This window comes from Pteronotus mesoamericanus, unplaced genomic scaffold (genome assembly GCF_021234165.1).
Source record: "Pteronotus mesoamericanus isolate MK-2021 breed Mesoamerican mustached bat unplaced genomic scaffold, CSHL_Meso_final contig_291, whole genome shotgun sequence".
NCBI lineage: Eukaryota > Metazoa > Chordata > Mammalia > Chiroptera > Mormoopidae > Pteronotus > Pteronotus mesoamericanus.
This window is the reverse complement of record NW_026555124.1, coordinates 309,557-332,084: the sequence shown is the minus strand read 5'-3', so window position 1 is coordinate 332,084 and position 22,528 is coordinate 309,557. Positions and strand designations below refer to the sequence as shown.

At 42.1% G+C, this 22,528-nt stretch overlaps 1 protein-coding gene across 1 annotated transcript; it reads left to right on the top strand.

Moving 5' to 3' along the window:
- Nucleotides 1-159: 159 nt before the first annotated feature.
- On the top strand, nucleotides 160-22,478 carry LOC129072031 (activator of 90 kDa heat shock protein ATPase homolog 2). Its single transcript, XM_054575405.1, has 9 exons — nucleotides 160-321; nucleotides 1,557-1,747; nucleotides 16,606-16,691; nucleotides 18,545-18,659; nucleotides 19,711-19,799; nucleotides 20,508-20,612; nucleotides 20,967-21,068; nucleotides 21,634-21,685; nucleotides 21,804-22,478. The coding sequence occupies exons 1-9, from the start codon at nucleotides 242-244 to the stop codon at nucleotides 21,974-21,976; spliced, it is 993 nt and encodes a 330-aa protein (XP_054431380.1). The 5' UTR covers nucleotides 160-241; the 3' UTR covers nucleotides 21,977-22,478.
- The last annotated feature ends 50 nt before the right edge of the window (nucleotides 22,479-22,528 follow it).

Sequence of the window (22,528 nt, the reverse complement as noted above, 5' to 3'; positions counted from 1 at the left end):
TCCCACCTCGCGACCCGGCACCCGCACCGGGTTCCCCGACGCCCTGCGGCTCGGCGTGCGGTGTGGGGCGGTAGGCGGAGCGGCGCAGGGGCGGGGATTTCTGGCACTTTATGGGCCGCGAAAGCTCTGGTCCTGGGCTGAGAAGCCGGAAACGTCAGCGACAGAGCCGCACCGCTGTCCGCCGCCGCCGCCGCCGCGGCCCTGCCTTGTTCTCCGCCGAGGGCGCCCTGCCAGCGCAGACATGGCCAAGTGGGGCCAGGGGGACCCGCGCTGGATCGTGGAGGAGAGGGAGGACGGGACCAACGTGAACAACTGGCACTGGTGCGGCCGGGCGGGGCCTGGGCCGCGGTTCGGGGCCTCCTCCCTCCGGAGCTGGTCGACGGGCTGGGGGAGCCTCTCTGCGAGCACCGGGCGCCCTGGGCCCTGGGGCTGGGGGGCTGACGGTAGCCTTGTCCCTGGGCGCCTCGGAGGGGCGAGGTCTTGCACAGGTGCACAAGATTCCCTTCCCTTCCCCCATCTGCTTCAAGTGCGGCTCATCTGTAGCCTCTGGGCTTGGGAAAGCCCTCTGAGGCTCTAGATTTGGCATTTTGCGTGCACTGCCTCTGGGACTTGTTTCCTCCTTTTGAAAGTTGAGTTCGACTCCCAGAATAGTTTTTGACTTACCTCTTCAACTTGGACAGTCTGTACCCTTAATTAAGTGCTTCCCTTCCCCCTCCCACACCTAATCCTCTTGATGCTTCTGAAAGTTAAAATGAAGCTAGAAAGTGTGTGTGTGGGCGGAAGGGTGTGTTTTGGTTTGTGCATGGTGGAAAGACCAGGAATTTGGATCTCAACTCCGCTTCTAACTGGATGGGCTTCCGGTGAGCCCTGCCTTCGAGGAATTGGAACCAGTTACCCATCCTTTTTGTACCTCATTTGGAACACTGGCTTATTTCTGCCCCCTTCCCTCCCCCAGAGCTTCAGGAAGTGATGCTCTCTGCCTTGACCCTCTGAGGGCTGTGGTATCTCCAGACCATCAAGCTGATGCTGAGGCAGGTCCAGGCAGAGCAAAGCCCTGGGCCTGTGAAGGGGTCATTTACCAGCCTCGGCTCAGAGGAGCCGACCTCTCCTACACCAGGCCTGTCACCGCAGGCACATCAGAGACTTCTCTCAGTTCATCCCCACTTCCCAAAATGGGAACATTGTTTAGGGAAATTGCATGAAACAATACGTGTGAACACCCTTGATAATTTGTCTTGTTAGAATTATTTCAATTATTACCATCTTTTCATATAGTCCATACATTTCCAACTAGGAAGATTGCTAGACTGCCTTTTCCCCAAATAAGCTGGTGTTTTTAAGACGAAAATACTACTTTATATAGTGGTTAATGATATCGTAAGAAACCGAGCAGGAGAATTAAATATTTGGGAGAAAGTTGGTTTGAGAAGCATGTTTGTAAGTTTGAGGGTGGCAGTTCTACCAAGGCCCTTGAGGGGAGCCACGCTTATCTGGGCTGGTCAGTTGATACCACCTGGGCCTTCCATTCATGACTCTGCCCTTCTGGTTCCTGGCAGGACAGAGCGAGATGCCACCAGCTGGTCCAAGGGGAAGCTCCGCGAGTTCCTGGTGGGCATCGTCGTGGAGAATGAGGATGGTCGCTGCCAGATCAGTGAGCTGAAGCAGGTGGAAGGCGAGGCTTCCTGCAGCAGCCGCAAAGGGAAGCTGATTTTCTTCTATGAGTGGAACATCAAACTGGGTTGGAAAGGTAACAGGCACCTCAGGGTTCAGGTAGGGCTGGAGGCAGCCTCAGGGTAGGCCCCATTGATTCATTATTCATTCATTCAGCAGATATTTTTAGAACTAATGTGGACCGTGCACTGACTGGCTCCTAAACTGGTGTTTGTAGTTCCGGAGACAACCTTACCACACATGGAGTTCCTTGTCTGACAAGCTGGGGGCTGCCCTTTCTCCCAGCACTCAGTGCTGCTTCGAGCTCTTTGCTTTTAGCTGGACTCTTGTGTTCCAGGCACTTGTGAGCACTAGAATTTCCCAGAGCTGCTGCCTGGAGCACTGTTCCCCCAGACAGAGGACTGGGGCCAGCCGGTCTTCATCCTGAGTGAAGCCATCTGTCTGCACGGTCTGCATCCTGTAACATTTGCGATGGCCATCCTTGTACTGTCTACCTTCCCTACTTTGTTTTTTCCCAAAGTGCTGATATTTGATATACTGTATATGGTTACTTAAATGTTTTGTTTATTATTCTGGTTCCCCTCTTCTACTTCATCAGGCAGGGATTTAAAAAAAATATTAGCTTTATTGAGCTGTAATTTCATGTACTATATAATTCCCTCCCTTGTATGCAATTCAGTGGTTTTCAGTACATTCAGAGTTGAACAGTCATCACTACAATCAATTTTAGAAAATGTTTATTACTCCCTCCAAACCTGGTACCTATTAGCAGTGCTCCTCCGTCCTCTGCAACCACTAATCTGTTTTCTCTATCTGTGGATTTGCCTATTTTGGACATTTCATATGAACGGAATCATACAGTATGTGATTTTTTTGTGATTGTTTTTCACTTAACATGATTTTCTCAAGGTTCATTCATGTTGTATGTAGCATGTTTCATTCTTTTTTTATAGTTGAATGATATCCTCTTGTACAGATATAGCACATTTTGTTTATCTGCTCATCAATCAGTGGACATTTGGGTTGTTTTCACTCTCTGGGTCTTTCGGTCAGGAATTGATTGGGTTTTTTTCAGGCCCAGATCCCTGTCTGGAATGTTGTGTGTTTGTTAAATGAATAAATTTCTCCTGTGGTGCCTAGCTCCTGGCTAGATAGTCTTTGCTCAGTAAATCCTTGTTAAAATAACCATGGGTGTGAAGACAAAGGGAAAAAGGAAGAGAAAGACTGAGGGGGAGATCTGGTTCTAGAAGACTGTACTGTGTTAAAGTTTGGGTCTCTGCCCTAGCGGCCGCCTCATTAGCTCAAACCAGGCGAGAGCCCAGGGAGATGGTCAGCTAGTATCAAAAGTAGTCCCACTCCTTCCTTGGAACCTTCTGGTTCGGGGTTTGCTGTCAGTTACCCCTTCAATGGCTGATGCTGGATAGATCACAGCAGGGGCTGGCTCCTTACACCTGCCTATTTCTCCCACCCCCTTCCTTGCCAAGACAGGGCTCTGAGAGCCCAAAGGAAGTCCTCAGGGCCTTGTGTCCCTTCCATCCACCTAAGCTCTAGGCGACAACCAGCTCTTCTGCAGTTAAAAACCCAGCTGCTCCCAGGCAGCAGCCTGAGAGCAGGCTGAACAGGACTTGCTCTGACCCCTTGGTGTTTTCTCCTGCAGCAGCGAGTCCCAGAGGTGGCAAGTGAGACCTGCGGGGGAGGGGGCAATGCTCGGATCTTTTTTTTTTTTTAATTAAATTTTAATTTCACCCCACCCCCACCAGGTTTATTGAGATGTAATTGACTCACAACATTGTATGAGTTTAAGGTGTACAGTATGATTTGATTTGTGTATATACTGTGAAATGATTACCACAATAGGGTTAGTTAACACATTCATCACCTCACATGGTTAGTTTTTGGTATGTATATTGAGAACTTTTAAGATTTACTGTCTTAGCAACTTTCAAATATACAGTATTTTGTTGTTAACTGTAGTCCCCATGTTGTACATTACATTCCCAGAACTTAGTTTGGAAGTTTGTGTCCTTTGACCACCTTCATCCCCCGCCCCTGTGCAACCCCCAATACACTCTGTGTTTTATGAGTTTGGTTTTTCTATATTATACATATATATCAGATCATACAGTATTTGGCCTTCTCTGATTTATTTTACTTAGCATAATGCCCTAAGGTCCACCTCTGTAGATGCAAGTAGTCCTTTTTATGGCTAAAGAGGATTCCTGTGTGTGTGTATCTCATTTTCTTTACCTGTTCTAACATTGATGGATACTTACGGTGTTTCCACATCTTGGCTATTATAAATAATGCTGAAATGAACAGAGAGGTGCAGTCTCTTTAAGATAGTGATTTCATTTCCTTTGGATGTAAACCCAGATGTGGAATTGCTGGATCATATGGTCATTCTATTTTTAATTTTTTTGAGGTGCCTCCACACTGCTTTCCTCAGTGGCTGCACCGATCTGCATTCCCACCAGCAGTGCACAAGGGTCCCCTTTGTCCACATCCTTGCTATCACTTGTTCTCATTTTGATAGTAGCCATTCTAACAGGTTTGAGGTGATGTCTCATTGTGGTTTTGATTTGCTCTCCCTGCGGATGAGTGATGTTAAACACCTTTTCATGTACTTGTCAACCATCATTTGAATATCTTTCTTTGCATAAATGTCTATTTAGGTTGTTTGCCCATTTTTAAATGGGATTTTTATTTTTATTTTTTGTTTTTTATTTTTTGCTATTAAGTTATCTGTGTTCCTTACCTATTTTGGATACTAACCCCTTATCAGATAATGTAATGTTTGAAAATATTTTCTCCCCTTCTGTAGGTTGTCTTTTCATTTTGATGATCATTTCTTTTGCTGTGTAGTAGCTTTTTAGTTTGATGTAGTTCCACTTGTTTAGTTTTCCTTTAGTTGCCTTTGCCTTTGGTGTCAAATTCCAAAATAAGTACCAAGACCCGTGCTTGTGTTTTTCTCTAGGAGTTTTATGGTTTCAGGTCTATGTTCAAGCCTTTAATTCATTTTGAGTTAATTTTTGTGTAGTGATCCAGTTGCGTTCTTTTGTTTGCGCTGCAGTTTTTCCAACAGTAGTTATTGAAGAGACTGTCCTTTCCCCACTATATTCTGGGCTCCTTTGTAATAGAATAATTGATCACACGTGTATGGTTTTATTTCTGGGCTCTCTATTGTATTCCATTGATTTATGTGTCTGTTTTATGCCAGTACTGTATTGTTTTGTTTACTATAGCTTTGTAATATAGTTTAACATCAGAAAGTGAGATGTCTCCAGCTTTGTTCTTTCTCAAGATTTCTTTGGCTCTTTGGGAGCTTTTGTGGTTCTATATACATTTTAGGGTTGTTTTTTCTAGTTCTGTGAAAAATGCCATTAGAATTTTGATTGGGATTGCAGTGAATCTGTTTTTTATTTTTTATTTTTTCCTGCTGTGGCTAAGTTTGTTCTTTTTCTAGTTCCTTGAGGTGTAAAGTTGGGTTCTTTATTTGAGATCTTTTTTTTTTTTTGATTTAGAAATTCATAGCTACAGATTTCCCTCCAATGTACTGCAGTTGTTCCATCCCCTAAGGTCTGGTGTGTCATTTGTCTTGAGATATTTAAAAAAAGTTCCTTTTGATTTCTTTGAGCCATTGGTTGTTCAGGACTATTTTGTTTAATTTCTACATATTGGTGAATTTTACAACTTTCTTCCTTATTGATTTCTAGTTTTATTCCATGGTGGTTGGAAAAGATACTTATTATATTCTCTATCTTTTTGAATTTGTTGAGACTTGTTTTGTGGCCTACCATATGATTTATCCTTGAAAATGTTCCATGGTTGCTTGATAAGAATCTGTATTCTTTTGCTGATTGATGGGATATACTTATATATCTGTTGAATCCATATAGTCTACATACAAGTGCTGTTCAAATCTGCTATTTCCTTATCGGTTTTTTTGTCTGTATGATTCTTTTTTTGTTGAGAGTTGGGTAGTAAAGTCCCCAGCTATTATTGTATTGCTATTTATTTCTCCTTTCAGTTTTGTTAGTATTTGCTTTATATATTTAGGTGCTTCCATATTGGGGGCATAAATATTAATAATTGTTATATCTTTTTGATGAATTGACCCCTTTGCCATTATACAATCATCTTCTTTGTTTCTTTTGAGCATTTTTAGTTTAAAGTCTATTTTATCTAATATAAGGATAGCTGTTCCTGCTTTCTCTTGGTCACCATTTGCTTGCAATATCTTTTTCCATCCCTTCACTCTTCGTTCATGTGTGTCCTTAAAGCTAAAGTGAGTCTCTTATAGGCAGCATGTTGTCAGATCGTGGTATTTTAAAATTTATTTTATTTTTCAAGTTCCTGTTCTTTTTTTAAATATATTTTATTGATTATGTTATTACAATTTTCCCATTTTTCTCCCCTTTATTCCCCTCTGCCCAGTACACCCCTTACACCAGCATTCCCCTACCCCTTAGTTCATGTCCATGGGTCATACATATAAGTTCTTTGGCTTTTCCATCTCCTATACTATTCTTAACCTCCCCCTGTCTATTTTGTACTTACTATTTATGCTTCTTATTCCCTGTATCTTTTCCCCTATTCCCCCACCTAACCTTCTGATCTCCATTTCTGTGATTCTGTTCCTGTTCTAGTTGTTTGCTTAGTTTATTTATGTTTTGGGGTTTTTTGGGGGGCTCAGTTGTTGATAGTTGTGAGTTTGTTGTCATTTTACTATCCGTAGTTTTTTATCATCTTTTTCTTAGATAAGTCCCTTTAACATTTCATATAATAAGGGGTTAGTGATGAGCTCCTTTAACTTGATCTTATCTGGGAAGCATTTTATCTGCTCTTCCAGTCTAAATGATAGCTTTGCTGGATAGAATAATCTTGGATGTAGGTCCTTGCCTTTCATGACTTTGAAAACTTCTTGCCAGCTCCTTCTTGCCTGCAAGGTTTCTTTTGAGAAATCAGCTGATAGTCTTATGGGAACTCCTTTGTAGGTAACTTTCTCCTTTTCTCTTGCTGCTTTTAAATTTCTCTCCTTATCTTTAACCTTGGGTAATGTAATTATGATGTGTCCTGGTGTGTGCTTCCTTGGGTCCAACTTTGGGACTCTCTGAGCTTCCTGGACCTCCTGGAAGTCTGTTTCCTTCACCAGATTGGGGAAGTTCTCCTTCATTATTTTTTCAAATACATTTTCAATTTCTTGCTCTTCCTCTTCTCCTTCTGGCACCCCTATGATTCAAATGTTAGAATGTTTAAAGTTGTCCCAGAGGTTCCTAGGCCTCCTCATTTTTCTGAATTCTTGTTTCTTCATTCAGTTCTGGTTGCATGTTTACCTCTTCCTTCTGCTCCAAATTATTGATTTGAGTCCCGGTTTCCTTACCTTTACTGTTAGTTCTCTGTATATTTTTCTGTATTTTACTTTGCATAGCCTTCACTTTCTCCTCCATTTTGCGACCATACTCAACCATTTCTGTGAACATCCTGATTACCAGTGTTTTGAACCATGCATCTGATAGGTTGGCTATTTCTTCATGGCTTCGTTCTATTTTTGGAGCATTGACCTTTTCTTTCATTCGGGCCATATTTCTTTATCTCAGCACAGCTGTTACGTTGGAAGGGGCAGAGCTTTAGGTATTTGCCAGTCCAAGCCAACCCAGGTCACTGTGTCGTGACAATGTATGTGGGGGAGGGGTCTGAGAGGGAACAATGACGCTTGCTTGGCTCTTGCCCTGCTTTCAGTCACTTCCCCTGCTACCCACAAGCAAATTGGTGCTGATTCCCCAGTGGGTGGGTTTGTGAATATTCTAGGACCCTGTATGTCTTTCCAATGAACTCTCCTGTGAGGCTGGGAGTTTCTCCCACTGCTGCATCCCCCACAGGTTTTTATAGCCAGATGTGTAGTCTATCTTGCTCCTTGGTTGTTCTTCCTGGTTTATCCGCATGCAAATGTGGGACCGCCCGGTCTGTCCGCTGCTGCCTTGCCCCGCTGGTCCTCAAGCTGCCGGTTTGCCATGCATCCTCTCCACCTCAGCTGCCCATCTCTGCCCCTTCTACCAGTCTGGATGAATGTTAATACTTTAACTCCTTAGTTGTTGGACTTCCATACAGTTCAATTTTCTGGCAGTTCTGGTTATTTTTTTGTTTTTAAATTTGTTGTCCTTCTTTTGGTTGTGTGAGGAGGCAAAGTCTATCTACCTGTACCTCCATATTGGCCAGAAGTAGATGTTGGTATTTTTTAATCCATTTGCCATTATGTGTCTTTTGCTTGGAGAATTTAATCCATTTATGTTTAAATAATTAATGATAGTTAAGGACTTACTGTTGTCATTATGTTAAGTGTTTTCTGAGTGTTTTGAAGCTCTTATGTTCCTTGTTTCCTCTCCTGACATCTTTTTTGGTGATTTGATGCCTATTTGTGGTGGTATGCTATGACTCCTTTTCATAATCTTTTATTTATCTACTACAGGTATTTCTTTGTGATTACTTTGAGGTTTACATAAAATACCTTAAATTTATAACATAGTATTTATACTGGTAACAACTTAACTTCAATAGCCTACAGAAATTTATATTTTTTCTCCCCAATATTTTAGGTTATTGATGTTACAACTTAGTTTAATTGTTATAATTTACTATAATGGATTTTTTTAAAAAAGATTTTATTTATTTATTTTTATTTATTTTTAGAGAGGGGAAGGGAGGGAGAAAGGGAGAGAAACATCAATGTGTGGTTGCATCTCCCACGCCCCACACTGGGGACCTGGTCTGCAACTGAGACATGTGCCCTGTACTGGGAATTGAACTGGTGACCCTTCAGTTTGCAGGCTGGTGCTCAATCCACTGAGCCACACTAGCAAGGGGTGCATTTTAATGACATAATGGATGTTACAATTACTTAAAGTTTTTTTTTTTAAGTATTAGAAAAAACCTTAGGTTACTGTGAATATAAGTTATAGTTATTTTTAATATGTTTCTTTTTTAACTTTTAAAGTAGAGTTTTAAGTGTGTTATACACTACCATTGCAATATTAATCTGACTGATCATATATTTATCATTACTAGTGAGTATTATACATTTGTATGTTTTTATGATGCTAATTAGCATCTTTTTATTTCAGCTTGGGAACACCCTTTAACATTTCTTACAGGCAGGTTCAGTGGTGGTGAATACCCTGAGCTTCTGTTTGTTTGAGAAAGTCTTTACTTCTACTTAATTTCTGACGGACAGCTTTGCTGGATATAGTGTTCTTGTTTGACAGCCTTTCCTTTCCTTTCTCTCTCTTTCTGTTTCTTTCTCTCTCTCTCATTATTTCTTTTTAAATTATATTTTATTGATTATGCTATTACAGTTGTCCTGATTTTTCCCCTTTTGCCCCCTACATCCAGCACCCCCCACTCCCTTAAGGAACCCCCCCCACCATTGTTCATGTCCATGCATCATGGGGATAAGTTCTTTGGCTACTCCATTTCCTATACTGTACTTTACATCCATATGGCTATCCTGTAACTACCTATTTGTGCCTCTTAATCCCTTCGCCTCTTCACCCATTCCCCCACACCTCTATCTCATCTGGAACCCATCAAAGTGTTCTTCATATCCATGATTCTGTCTGTCCTTGTTTGCTTAGTTTGTTTTTTAGATTCAATTGTTGATAGATATGTATTCATTGCTATTTTACTGTTCATAGTTGTGATCTTCTTGTTTCTAAAAATAAATCTCTTTAACGTTTCATATAATAAAGGAGACGATGAACTCTTTTAGATTTTTCTTGTCTGGGAAGCTCTATCTGCCCTTCGATTCTAGATGATAGTTTTGCTGGGTAGAGCAGTCTTGGCTGCAGGTCCCTGCTTTTCATGACTTTGAATATTTCTTGCCAACTCCTTCTAGCCTGCAAAGTTTCTTTTGAGAGACCAGCTGAGAATCATAACAGTACCCCTATATAGGTGACTAACTTCTTACCTTTTGCTGCTTTTAAGATTTTTTATCTTTAACCTTTGGCATTTTAATTGTGATGTGTCTTGGAGTGGGCTTCTTTGCAACCATCTTGTTCGGGACTCTCTGTGCTTCCTGGACTTGCATGTCTATTGCCTTCATCAAATTAGGGAAGTTTTCTTTCATTATTTTTTCTTTTTTTTTTAATAACTGCTTTCATTTTTTAAAGAGTCTTATTTATTTATTTTTAGAGAAGAGAAGGTATGGAGAAAGGGAGAGAAATATCAGTTTGTGATTGCCGCTCACATGCCCCCTCCTAGGGACCTGGCTTGCAACCCAGGTATGTGCCCTGGACTGGGAATCAAGCCAGCATCCCTTTGGTTCGTAGGTCAGCTCTCAATCCACTCTGCACACAAGCCATTATTATGGTTTTCTTTCATTATTTTTTCAAATAGATTTCCTATTTCTTGCTCTTTCTCTCCTCCTTCTGACATCCCTATGAGGCGAATGTTGGACCTCTTGAAGTTGTCCCAGAGGTTGCTTATATTATCTTCTTTAAGGGAGGGGTTCTTTTTTCTTCTTCTTGTTCTGATTGGTTGTTTTTTGCTTCCTTAATGTTACCAATCATTGATTTGATTCTTGGCTTCATCCACTCTACTGTTGTTTCCCTATAAATTGTTCTTTATTTCAATTAGTGTATCCTGCTTTTCTGACTGGATCTTTTTTATGCTGTTGAGGTCCTCACGATGTTCCTTGAGCACTCTTATAACCAGTGTTTTGAGCTCTGCAACTGATAGATTGCTTATTTCCATTTTGTTTAGTTCTTTTTCCGGAGTTTTGATATGTTCTTTAATTTGGGCCATGTTTATTTCCTTTTTTTGGCAGCCACTCGTGTTTGTTTCTATGTGTTAGGTAGAGCTGCTTTGACTCCGTGTCTTTGTAGTGTGGCCTAATGTAGTAGGTGTCCTGTAGGGTCCAGTGGTGCAGCTTCCCCTATCACCCAAGCTGGGTACTTGAGGTGCACCCTTTTTATGGGCTGAGTACACCCTTCTCTTGCGGTAGAGGCTTGGTTGTTGTTGGCAGATAAATGGGAGGGATTTACCCAGGCTAGTCAGGGGCAAGGCTTGGCTGTGACCACTGAGCAACAAACTCTGCCCTCTGTGGTGGATCAGCTGTGCAGGGACAGGGTGGAGGTGCTCTGACGTGGTCTGTAGCTGTCCACTGGGTGTGCTGGCCCTGGGGTGTCCCGGGTGGTGCAGGCCAAGGTCAACCCCTACCTATGTTTTTTCTGGGGCCACCCTGCCTGAGCTATAAACCAATCTGAGATGGCTCCCACTTGTGCTCAGCTTGGAGATTCCCAGGCAAAGCCAAGCTGTGAATCTAGGCTGGCTGCTGCTAGTGCCAGGCCTGGGGCTGACTGAGGCCAGGTTAGCCAGGTTTATGGAGTCTCAGATATGGCACCAGCCTGCCAGCTCTGTGAGAGGAGGGCCCAGAAATGAGACATTGGCCTCTGCTCACCCTAATGCCAAACACCTCAGCCTCCCCCTACATGCCACTGGTGTGCCTCCAGCCACCTCCCTGGTGCCAGAGCCCAGGAGTGAGTCTAAGTAGGTGAGTGCCTGTGTGTATTCTTTAAGAGGAACTGCTTGGGGCTCTAGAAGTTTTTTCCGCTGACTCAATACCTACTGGATTTTGCAGCCAGAAGTTGTGGAGACTTATCTTTCTGGCACTGGAACCCTGGTGTGGAGCTGGGGCTCTTTGCTCCCAAGATATCCCTCCTGAATTTTTATCCACCACATATGTGTGAAGGACCAGCCTGTTCCATGTCTGTACCCTTCCTGCCAGTCTGGACGGATGGGGTTTCTTTAATTCCATAGTTGTCAGACTTCCATTCAACTCGATTTCTGATGGTTCTGAGTGATGGTAGTTCCATATTTTAGTTGTAATTTTGATGTGAGTGTGTGTGAGGAAGTGAGACATGTCCGCATATGCCACCATCTAGACCAGAAGTTCTTTCTTTCTTTTTTCCCTTTTTTTTGGACTTAAATCATTTTTTATTTTTTAATTACAGTTGACATGCAATAGTATATTTGTTTCAGGTGTATAAGCCAGTGATTAGACATTATATAACTTACTAAGTCATCATCCTAACAAAACCCATACCTATCTGACACCATACATAATTATTACAATATTATTTACTAAATTCCCTGTATTGTACTTTACATCTCCATTATTATTCTGTAACTAATAATTTGTATTTCTTAATCCCTTTGCCTTTTTCAGCCATCCCCCCAACCATCCTCCCATTTTAAAGAAGACCCTTTCACATTTCAGTAATGTAGGTTTCATGGTGCTAAACTCCTTGAGCTTTTTCTTCTCTGGATGCTCTTTATCTCTTCTTCAATTCTAAGTGATAGTCTTGCTGAGTAGAGTAACCCTGGTTGTAGGTTCTTGCTGTTAATCACTTTGAATATTTCTTGCCAATCCCTTCTAAGCCTACCAAGTTTCTGTTGTGAAATCAGATCGCATTCTTATACGAGCTTCCTTGTAGGTGAATAACTGCGTTTCTCATGCTGCTTTTAAGAGTCTTTCTTTGTCTTTAACCGTTGGCATTTTAATTATGATTAAATAGTTTGGAATTCTCTGTGCTTCCTAGATTTATAGCTCTGTTTCTTCACCAGGTTATGGAATTTTTCCGTTATCATTTTTTCACATAAGTTTTCAATTCCTTGTTTTCTCTCTTCTCCTTCTGGCAACCCCATGATGTGAATGTTGGTACTGTTGAAGTTGTCACAGAGGCTCTTTATACTATCCTCATTTTTTTTAAATTTTGTTTTCTTTTTGCTGTTCTGATTGGGTGTGTTTTTGCTTCCTTATCCTCCAAGTCTCTGATTTGGTCTGCTTCATCTTCTCACTGTTGGTTCCTGGTAATGTATTCTTTTTAAAAAAATATTTACTTACTGATTTGAGAGAGACAGACAGACAGACACAAAGGTAGAGAGAGACAGAAACATAGATTTGTTGCTCTGCTTACTTATGCATTTGTTGATTGCTTCTTGTATGTGCCCTGACTGGGGATTGAACCAGCAACCTTGGCAAATGGGGACAACACTCCAGCCATCTGAGCTACCTTGCCAGGGCCTATCCTTCATTTCAGTTCATTTATTCTTCATTTCTGACTGGTTCTTTTTTATGTTTTCTAGTTTTGTTTTTATGTTTTCAATCTCTTAACTTACTAAGTTTATTCTTTCCCTATGTTCATTGAGCATCTTATAACCAGTGTTTTGAACTCTATATCTAGTAGATTGCTTGTCTCCATTTTGGTTAGGTTTTTTTTTTTAGTTTTGTTCTGTTCATTCATTTGAGACATGTTTCCTTGTCTCCTCATTTTGGCATCCTTCCGGTGTTTGTTTCTATGTATTAGGTAGAGCTGCTATGCCCCCAGGCTTGGGAGAGTGGCCTTATGTAGTATGTGTCCTGTAGGGTCCAGTGGCACAGGCTCCCCGTTCTCCTGAGCGAGCACTACAGGTATGCCCCACCCTGTGTGGGCCATGTACACCCTCCTATTGTAGTTGAGCCTTGATTGCTGTTGGTACATCAGTGGGAGGGATTTACCCCCAGGTCGATGGGCTGCAAGGAGTGGCTGCAGCCACTGTGGGGGATCAGCTATGAAGCACGAGCCAACATAGGCTGTTCATATACAAAAGCCACTGGAAACAGCCTGGGTGGGTGCACAAGTTAGGTGGGGCGGGGTCTCAGAGGGTCACCAGGCCGAGGAAAACAGGGTTAGCCATGGTAATGGGGACTCATGTATGGCACCTACCTGCTGGCTCTGTTTGGGAAGGGCTCAGAAAAAGACAATGGCTTCTGCCCGCATTTCTGTCGGAGAAAGCTGCCCCTCCAATTCTCTCTGATGCCAGACATTTCAGTTCTTCCCCATATGTCTCTGGTACTTTTTGAGATGCTGCCTAGTGCTGGAGCTCAAAACAGGTGAATCTGAGTAAGTCTGAGTGTGGGCCCTGTGAGAGGAATGCCTGGGACTCTAGAACCCCTCTGTCTCACTCAGCCATAATCCCTACTGGTTTTTACAGCCAGAAGTTATGGGGACTTCTTTTCATGGCACTGAAACCCTGGGCTGGGGGGTTCTGTTGTGAGGCTGGACCCCTCTCTCCTCAGGGGGAACCTCCACAGCTGAGGTATTTTCATCCACCACATGTGGGTGTGGGATGAGCCTGTTTTGAGTCTCTGTCCCTATTACCAGTCTCAGTGAGGCTTCTTTATGTCCTTAGTTGTAAGACTTCCATTCAGCTGCATTTCAGGCAGTTCTGAATGATGGTTGTTCTATAGTTTAGTTGTAATTTTCATGAGGTTGTGGGAGGATGCAGGTTTACCTATGTTGCCATCTTGACCAGAAGCCCTAACAGCCTTTTTTCTCAATATGTTGAATATATAGTCTGACTCCTGGCTAGGCAGGTTTTTGTTGAATCACCCTTGTATGTGGTGAGCCACTGTTTTCTTGCTGCTTTCAAAATTCTTTCTTTGACTTTTGACAATTTAATTGAATATGCTTGGTGTAGCCCCTCTTTGGTTCCACCTTTTTGTGCCTCATCCATTTGGATGTCCATTTCTCCTAACAGGCTTGGGGAGTTTTTGACTGTCATTGTTTTACATCGACTTTCTGCCCCCTTTTCTGTCTCTTTTCCCTCTGGGATTCCCATTATGTTTATTTGTTTCTTTTGATGATATCCCATAAGTCCTGTAGGTTTTCTTCACTCTTTCACTCTTTTTTCTTTTTTGTTCCTCTAACTGGATAATTTCAAATAATTTATCTTCTAGTTCACTAATTCTTCTGCTTGTTCCAGTTAGTTGTTGAAGCTCTCTATTTGAATCTTGAGTTCAGTCATTGTATTCTATAGCTTGAGGATTTCTGGATTTTTTTAAAAACTTGTGTCTGATGATTTCTATTTTCTTATTCAATTTCTCATTTTATTCATGCATTGTTTTCCTAACTTGGTTTAGTTGTCTGTGTGTTCTTGTAGTTCCCTAAGCTTCTTTAAGAGGTTTATTCTGAATTCCTGGTCACATTGTCTATAGATCTCCATTTCTTTAGTGTCATTTATTGGAGCTTTATTAGTTTCCTTTGGTGTTGTCATGTATACTTGGATCTTTATGAGCCTTAATTCCTTGCATTGATATCTGCACATATAAGTAAGTGGTCTTCTCTTCCAGACTTTACAGGTTTGTTTCAGCAGTGAAAGACCTTCATCATTCAGCTCAGCTTGTGTCCTGGCTGGATAGCCAGTGGTGTCCATGGCCTGGTAGAATTTCTTGTCAGGGTCTCTAGTTGGATGGGGCCACTATGTCTGCTTTGAGGTTGGGGAATTGGCCGCTGATGGCTGGGCTCCATGTTTAAGCAGGGCCACTGGATGGGCTTCTTGACCGGTGGGGATGCTACCTCTGCTCTGTGATCAGGTGGCACACAGATCACCTTCAAGTTCGGCAGGTCTGCAGGTTGCCTTTGTGATCAGATAGGCTAGTAGGCCGCTGGCTATGCTCCACCATTGAGCAAGGTTGCTGGCTGGGCTGAGCTCTCAGTCGTGTCTCCAGCAGTTGGGTGGGGCCACTGACTGGGCTCCATACTGGCTGAGGGAGGCCTCAAGCTGTTTTGCATTTGGGCTGGGATCTAGGCTGGGCTCTAAGGCTGCTTAGTGTCACTGTTCAGGCTCCCTAGTTATGCGGGGCCAGAGGCCATGCTCAACAGTTGGACAGGACTGCTGGTCAGGGTTCCTGGGTGGTGGGGACTGGAGGCTCTGCTCAGTGGTTGAGCATCCCTGCCTGTGTGGGGCAATAGAATGAGCTCTCTAGCTGGCTTCAGCCCATTAACTGGGGATGCAGAGCAGGCAGCATTGCGGACTGAGGTCCCTAGCCAGACAGGGCTACCAGCTTGGCTCTGCAGGAGAGCTGTCACTGACTGGGCGCTCTGCTCATGCGCTGCTGCAAGCAGGAGTGTGGTCCACCAAGATCTGCATGCTTTTTAAGATACAATTGTCTAACCACTCTGCTGCACATCTGAAACTAATACAAAACAATATTGAAGGTAAACTGTAATTGATAAATAAAATTAAAAGATTTGAGTTCTGGTTGCTGAGAGCCCTGCCCCCTACTCCTTCTCTGATTCCCAGTGGTGCCTGTGATGCAAGTCCCAAGCAGCCTCCCAAGAAGCATCCTACAGTCCTGGGGGAGTGGATGTCCACCTTGTGCTCTTCTTTCCTCACTGGGGAAACTGCATTGGGACCCTCTCGGTGTGGCCCTGTGCAGCTTGGGGGAGGGGTGATTTAGTCAGAGTGTTACTCTTGCTCTTAGCCTTCAAAGGCAGACCTCTGCTTCTGATCCAGGAGGGTGTTTCAGCCCCCCCTCTGGGTTCTGAGATTTTAACAGAGGCGCCTTGCCTATAGATAGCTGCTAGCCGGTCATTTTGTAAGAGGGACTGAACTTGGTACTAACCTATGTTGCCATCTTGATGTTGTCACTGAAATCAAGACTCTAGTGTTGGAAAAAATCAGCCTTGTGGAGTCCACATAGAGCTTCCCCATCATCAGAACTCATTGTCCCTTTCTGTTCTTCTGCCTCTTTTGTGACTCCTCATCAGGATGGCCCTTTATCCTGCTTCGATGTGGTAAAGACTATTGGGGGATGAAGAAACATTGATTGCAAGACCACTTACTCCCACCCCATGCTTCCACCTGGCCCCAGGTTTCACGTGTGCGTTCACTGGCCAGGTCCTGCGCGCCACCTTTCTTACAGGTTGCCACATCCTGCAATGTGGGCCAGGAGAATAGGATCAGTTTCGGTGCCTGTGTGGTGGTAAAGCCTTGAGCCTACGTTGACATCAGCTGTGGTGGCTCCCTGTGGGGAGGGTGGGCTCTTCAGTTATGCAGGGAAGTTTTGCATAAATCAGTTGTTACTTTGTAATTGAAAACACATTTTGCTCATTTTAGGTATAATTAAAGAATCTGGTGCGAAGCACAAGGGATTGATTGAAATACCCAACCTTTCTGAAGAAAATGAAGTAGATGACACTGAGGTGAGGTATCTGATGATGTTTCATTTCCCCCTTCTTTCTTTTTAAAATCAAGCTTCTGCTGTAGATGCTGAAGATTTGAAAAACTGTTCATCAGACTGTGTGCTTCATGTGCCATAGTTCTAGGGAACTGTGGCAGCTCGTTTGCTGAGGACTGCTCACTGTGGGAGCTGCACAGTGGCGTAGGAAGGGTAAGCTGAGGGAGCCCGAGACGGCCCCACGGACCGGGAGTGGGGTCTGGGCCCGCGACTGCGTCCTTGGTGGCCTCCTTACCTGTGGAACGGGGTTGGTTCATCTTTCAGGGGTGTTACCAGATAAATGTGATAGTGTATGTACTGTAAGGGGATTGAGCAGCACACATTTCAGTGATGTTTCTCCTCCCCTGCGTCTTTGCTGTTTCCCTTTAATAGTGAAAAGTCTCAGCTTTTAGCTGTGATCTCCTTTGAATATATCATATATGTGTATATATTTTTTGTAAACTAGTTAGTATGTATTGCTTTTGACCGCCTGGCTCTCCTAGTTCCTGGGATGTAGAGTCTTTGTACCCCCTAACTGGTTTTCAGTTAGTGCCTTCTGGAAGCAGAGCTTGGTTCTGGGGACGGAGTTTGTACAGTAGCTATGTTTTCGAAACCAAATAGTTTTTCACAAAAGGTCTTTTTTGATTAGTGAAATTATTTAATGTCAAGGCTTTCAAAGATATAAAAACTAAATCATACTGAGGAACATGTCCATGTAAAGGTTATAAAACACCAGAAAAGTGGAGCTGTCTCAGATATATCTTCACACAGGTGGCTGCTATCTATTCTCAAGGGCTGTGATTTCACTTTGCGATATTCCAATCCATCAGCTGAGAAGTTTTCATCATCATGATAAACTGGTCTTTGAGATTCAATCCTTGGTAGCATTATAGAACAGACTCTTTAGATGGTACCTGGGACAAGCCCAGATCAGCTGAATCACAGGGACACTGAATGATTTCTAACCAACTCCTCCTTTCATTCTGAGAATAAAGACCACAGAGGCATCCCCAGAGCATTTGGATCTTTCCCTCACCCTGTCTCCTCCCATTTCCCTCCCCTCTCGCCCTATCCTCCCTTTTCTTACTTCCCTTCCTGCTCCTTTTTTCTCTCCCTTTCCCAACTCTCCTCCCTGCCAAAAATGCGTAGCTCAAGGCCATGTTATGTGGGAACCTGTTTTTCCTAATTACACTGGCTTTGGGGTTCTAGACCAGCGCTGTTCAATAGAAATATAATGTGAGCCAAATAGGGAATTTAATATTTTGTAGCAGCCATATTTTTAAAAAAGTTAAAAGAAACAGGTGAAATTAATTTTAATGTTTTTATTTAACCCAATATATAAAAATACCATTTTAACATGTAATTAATATCAAAATTTTAGATTTTTACATTTTTTTTTTTTTTTTACTAAGTCCTTCACGTTTGATGTGTATTGCTTTACACTTATAGCACATCGCAAATCAGACCAGCCACATTTCGAGTGCTCAGTAGCCACATGGGGCAAGTGGCTACCATACTGGACAGCGCATTTCTAGACCCTGATAAAAGCCGTGGACTACATCATCAATATAATACATAGACATATAAAATTTTGTATGCAAATTAAGGGGCTCACATTCTTAGAAGTCCATTCAAGATTTGGCCAACCCAGTCAATGGAGCCTTGATTTAAAAACCTTTATACCTTCTCAAACTATAGGAAGAATCTGGTCACAGCTTTGCTATAGCCACTTCTTCCCTTTCCCTCGCAGTCACAGTTCTCCTCTCACCCATGTGTCCCAATGTTGGAAGAATGCATCAAACTAGGTTTTTCTTAGGTGTGTATTTTTCTGATTTGTAGGTGAACGTGAGTAAAAAGAAAGGAGATGGGGATATACTGAAGGATCTTATGAAAACTGCAGGCACCGCCAAGGTCAGGGAGGCCCTTGGAGATTACCTGAAGGCACTAAAGACGGGTAAAGAAGGCGTCCCTTGTCACCCTGGGGGTCCCTTTTCTATTTACCCAAGTTATGCTCTGCACTGTGGTCTGGATTCGCAGGTTAGGCTGGTATCTCAGGCTCCAGAAACTAACTCTTTATGCTGCAGGATAAACTGTAGTGTGGATGGTGAGAGATAGTCATGAGAAAGGCCATAATTAGTGATTATCAGTATTGTACACAGCGTGAACTATTTTGCCTAGAGAATTGCTAATAGTTTTTGGAATGATAATTATTTCATCAGTTGTTTATATAATTATTTGTTTAATGTCTGTCTTCCCTGCTAGACCATAAGCTCCCTGAGGGCATGGAAGGTGTGTCTTGTTCACTGCTGTATCTCCAGCATCTAGCACAATGCCTGGCACATAGTAGGTGCTTAATAAATCTTTGTTGAATGAATGAATGAATGAAAGTGACTCTAGGTAATACAGGTGTAGGTGAGGTTTACCTAGATAATCCCAACACTGTGTTGAAATAGATTATTTATTGTTTTCTTACCTAGAGAAGTTACTTGCCAGGCAAGATGGCCAACAGGGTCTGTATGTCTGCACATCATCCTTGGATTCTGCTATGTGTCTAGGTGTTGGCATAGATGGATTTGAGGTTGCCACTTCTCCCTGGAGACCACAAACACACATGGCTGGCCCACAGGTGTGAATACAGTGAGGCCGCTATTTGTGAGGCAGTGGTGAAACAGTGAGCAAATGTCTGGTTTTGACAGTAAATGAAGGCCATTAAGCTATTAGTAGTGAACTGAGCTTTTTGGAAAAGAACATTTGAAAGTTTTGCTAATTTATCAAGAACCAGATATAAGGCATTTGAAGAAATGAAATAAAAGGCTTTTTTTTTTTGTAACTCATTAGTTTCATATATATAAAAACATGAAATGGGGTTGAAATTGTCAAAACGGCAGGAATTCTTCTCATACATATCAAGTTTTTTATTTTCCTATATGCTGTTTTGGGTTTCCTGCCTGTTTGTGCTGAAAAGTAGTTCTTTATTAAAACCATTTCCCATGTTTTTTTTTTAGAATTTACAATGGGAATGATTTTACCAACAAAAGCTACAGCAACACAGGAACTGACTATTAAAAGGAAACTGAGTGAGAATACCTTGCAGGTATGATCTCTGGTGACCAATATGTAGATAAGGGGAAAGGAAGTGCTTAGTGTGAATACTTCAAAGTTCTCAACAGCCTTTCAATGATGGACTGAAAGAATATCGAGGGGGGCCAGTTAATCTACCCTTGCATCCTCTGCCATTTTTGGGGGGAAGTGGTAAGACTTGCATCTTTGATGGAAGGGAACGTATAAATGCCTTTTTGGGGGATAAACTCAATTTTGTTTAAGACGGTTGTAAAGGCACTGTTCTTTGATAGGCAACAGGTTATAAAACCAGGTGACTTTGAGGTTCACATACCACAATGAACCACCCTCCTCTTCCAACTTTTGGATTGGGAGGTTTTCGATCCTGTTCTTGGAATCTGGTGGTGTAAAAATTGACACTCTTGGCCTTTATGTGCTGTTGTCCTTCATCTGCTTATCTTCATGCCCTCTGGTCCATATTTACATGTCCAAATAGGATCTGGAGTGTTAAGCTCTGTTCTACTTCCAGGCTGTGATTTAAGAGCTCATAGGAATAACGAGCTCTGTTTCCGAAGGCCAAGACCGGTGGTGCTAAAAGGCCTTTTCATGCTATTTCCGTGTTTCTGGAATGGGTAGTGTGGCATTTGGGATATGTTAGTGATTTATTAAGAATGAAAGACTGGATTTTTAAATCTAAGCAGCTTTATCTCTTGGCATGCTAATTATTCTTTGGAACCTTGAGACTCAGGTACCCCTGGGAGTGAGGATCCCGACGGTGGCGCTGCACATGACAGAACTGTTTGACACAGCTGTGGAGCGGCTGTACCGCATCTTCACTGTGAAAGATGTAAGTAACTTCTCAAGCTAGGATCTTAAATGCCGACACTGGGAGGACGTGTGCCACTAAGACCTGGAGCTAGTCTTTTGTTTCCCTTATGTTCTGGTTTTCTGATTTAAGGGATCTAGAATTGTAGGGATAGAAGTCTGTAGGGTAGCTTGTGAATATTTGATAGGGGGAAAGATGGGCATTTTGGAGGGACTATATTAACAATTAGGGGATACATTCATTGACTTCATTTTGTCCCTCTGCAAGGGAGAGAGAGAGAAAGCCAGAACTAATTACAAGCTATGTATTCAGGACTTAAAAACTCATAGTAACTGTCATATGCTGAAATAACATTACTATGTTTTTCTTGATTAGTTGGTGCAAGAATTCTCTAAATCTCCTGCCATAATAGAAGCTGAAAAGGGAGGGAAATTCCAAATGTTTGATGGGAACATCACTGGTGAATATATAGAACTGGTAAGTAATCTTATAGTTAAAGAAAAGCAAGCTAGGGACTGACTCTTGTTTCTCTTATTATTGCTTTTTAAATTAGTGTTTTTAATTTGCTTTGCATTTTTATCTGAGCTCGCAGAAACTTGAGAGCTTTATATAGTTGGTAACATAAAATGAGAGCAAATAAAAATGTTATATATAATGAAAAAGTTGAAGCCTTAGTTTCACAGTATTTGTGCAAATGCTTATGATTTCAGAACAACATGATTCTCCCAACTCTTTGCATAAAACGTTCAGCTCTCTGCCACCTGAATCACTGGGGTCTGCATTGCCAGATGTCAGGTGACTCACCCTTGATATCAGTTCTGTTTTGGTTACCCATGATATTATACTTTTTGTCCTTGATGTTAACTGCTGTTATGGACATTTGGCACTAGGGACAATGAAATCTCAATAGTGCAGGCATTTAAACTGGAAGATGGACCTGTATATTGTTCACCGATTACTGTTAGTACATAGGGATTTTTCTGTATAGTAATGTAGGAAATTTTAGAAGATGTTTTCAGTAGAATTTCCTCTTTGTTTTCAGTTAACAAATGAAAAGATTGTCATGAAATGGAGATGTAGGAACTGGCCAGAAGGTATGTTATTAGTATCGCTTGTTGTAAGAGTCCACAAACAAGCTGTTTTCCCTTATGAAAAGCAGGTAGTTTTACTTAAAAGTTTTTCTCTTCATAATATTCCCTGTTTTTCTTCCAGAACACTATGCAACAGTTATACTGAATTTTGTGCCTACTCTAGGGCAAACGGAATTACAATTGGACTGTAAAGGAGTTCCTGTCTGTAAAGAAGAGAATGTGAAATTCTGTTGGCAGAAGCAGCATTTTGAAGAAATAAAAGGTTTACTGCAGCTGACTACCCTAAATGGCTGAATTAGATTTTATAAGGGCATTATTTTGTAAGCAGAAAAAGTTGTCATTACTTCTTCCCTATTTCTTTTCAGAAAGGAAACAAAACTCTTAATTTATAGTGGATGAAATCCATGAACTTTTACACAATTTAAAGCATTGTTTGAATCTTTACTGTGATTAGACTCTGCATTGAATTAGAAGCAGCAAGCAACCTGAAATTAAGAATTTAACCTTACCTCCCATAGATGCTCCTCTGGGAAAAAGACTGAATCCATGAGTATAGATAGTTGAAGTTTCCCAACCTTAAGCTTGTCCTTGTAGCAAGCTTACTTTCAGCTGTAGTTTTAGTTCAGGAAGACAAAAATAAGTGGCATGTTGATATCATTCCTTTATTTACTTCAGGGTTTGTAAGGTGGGTAGCTCTTAGGTAGTGAAACAGTGGCATGTTGCACTCAGAAGCATGTTCAAGTGAGGACGAGTTGGTTGTACTGTTAACACTTCTCCCTGCAGCAGTTAAGCATTTTTAGGGTGGAGAGGATTGAAAAGTCTATGGGAATAAGTTACGTTTTGGAC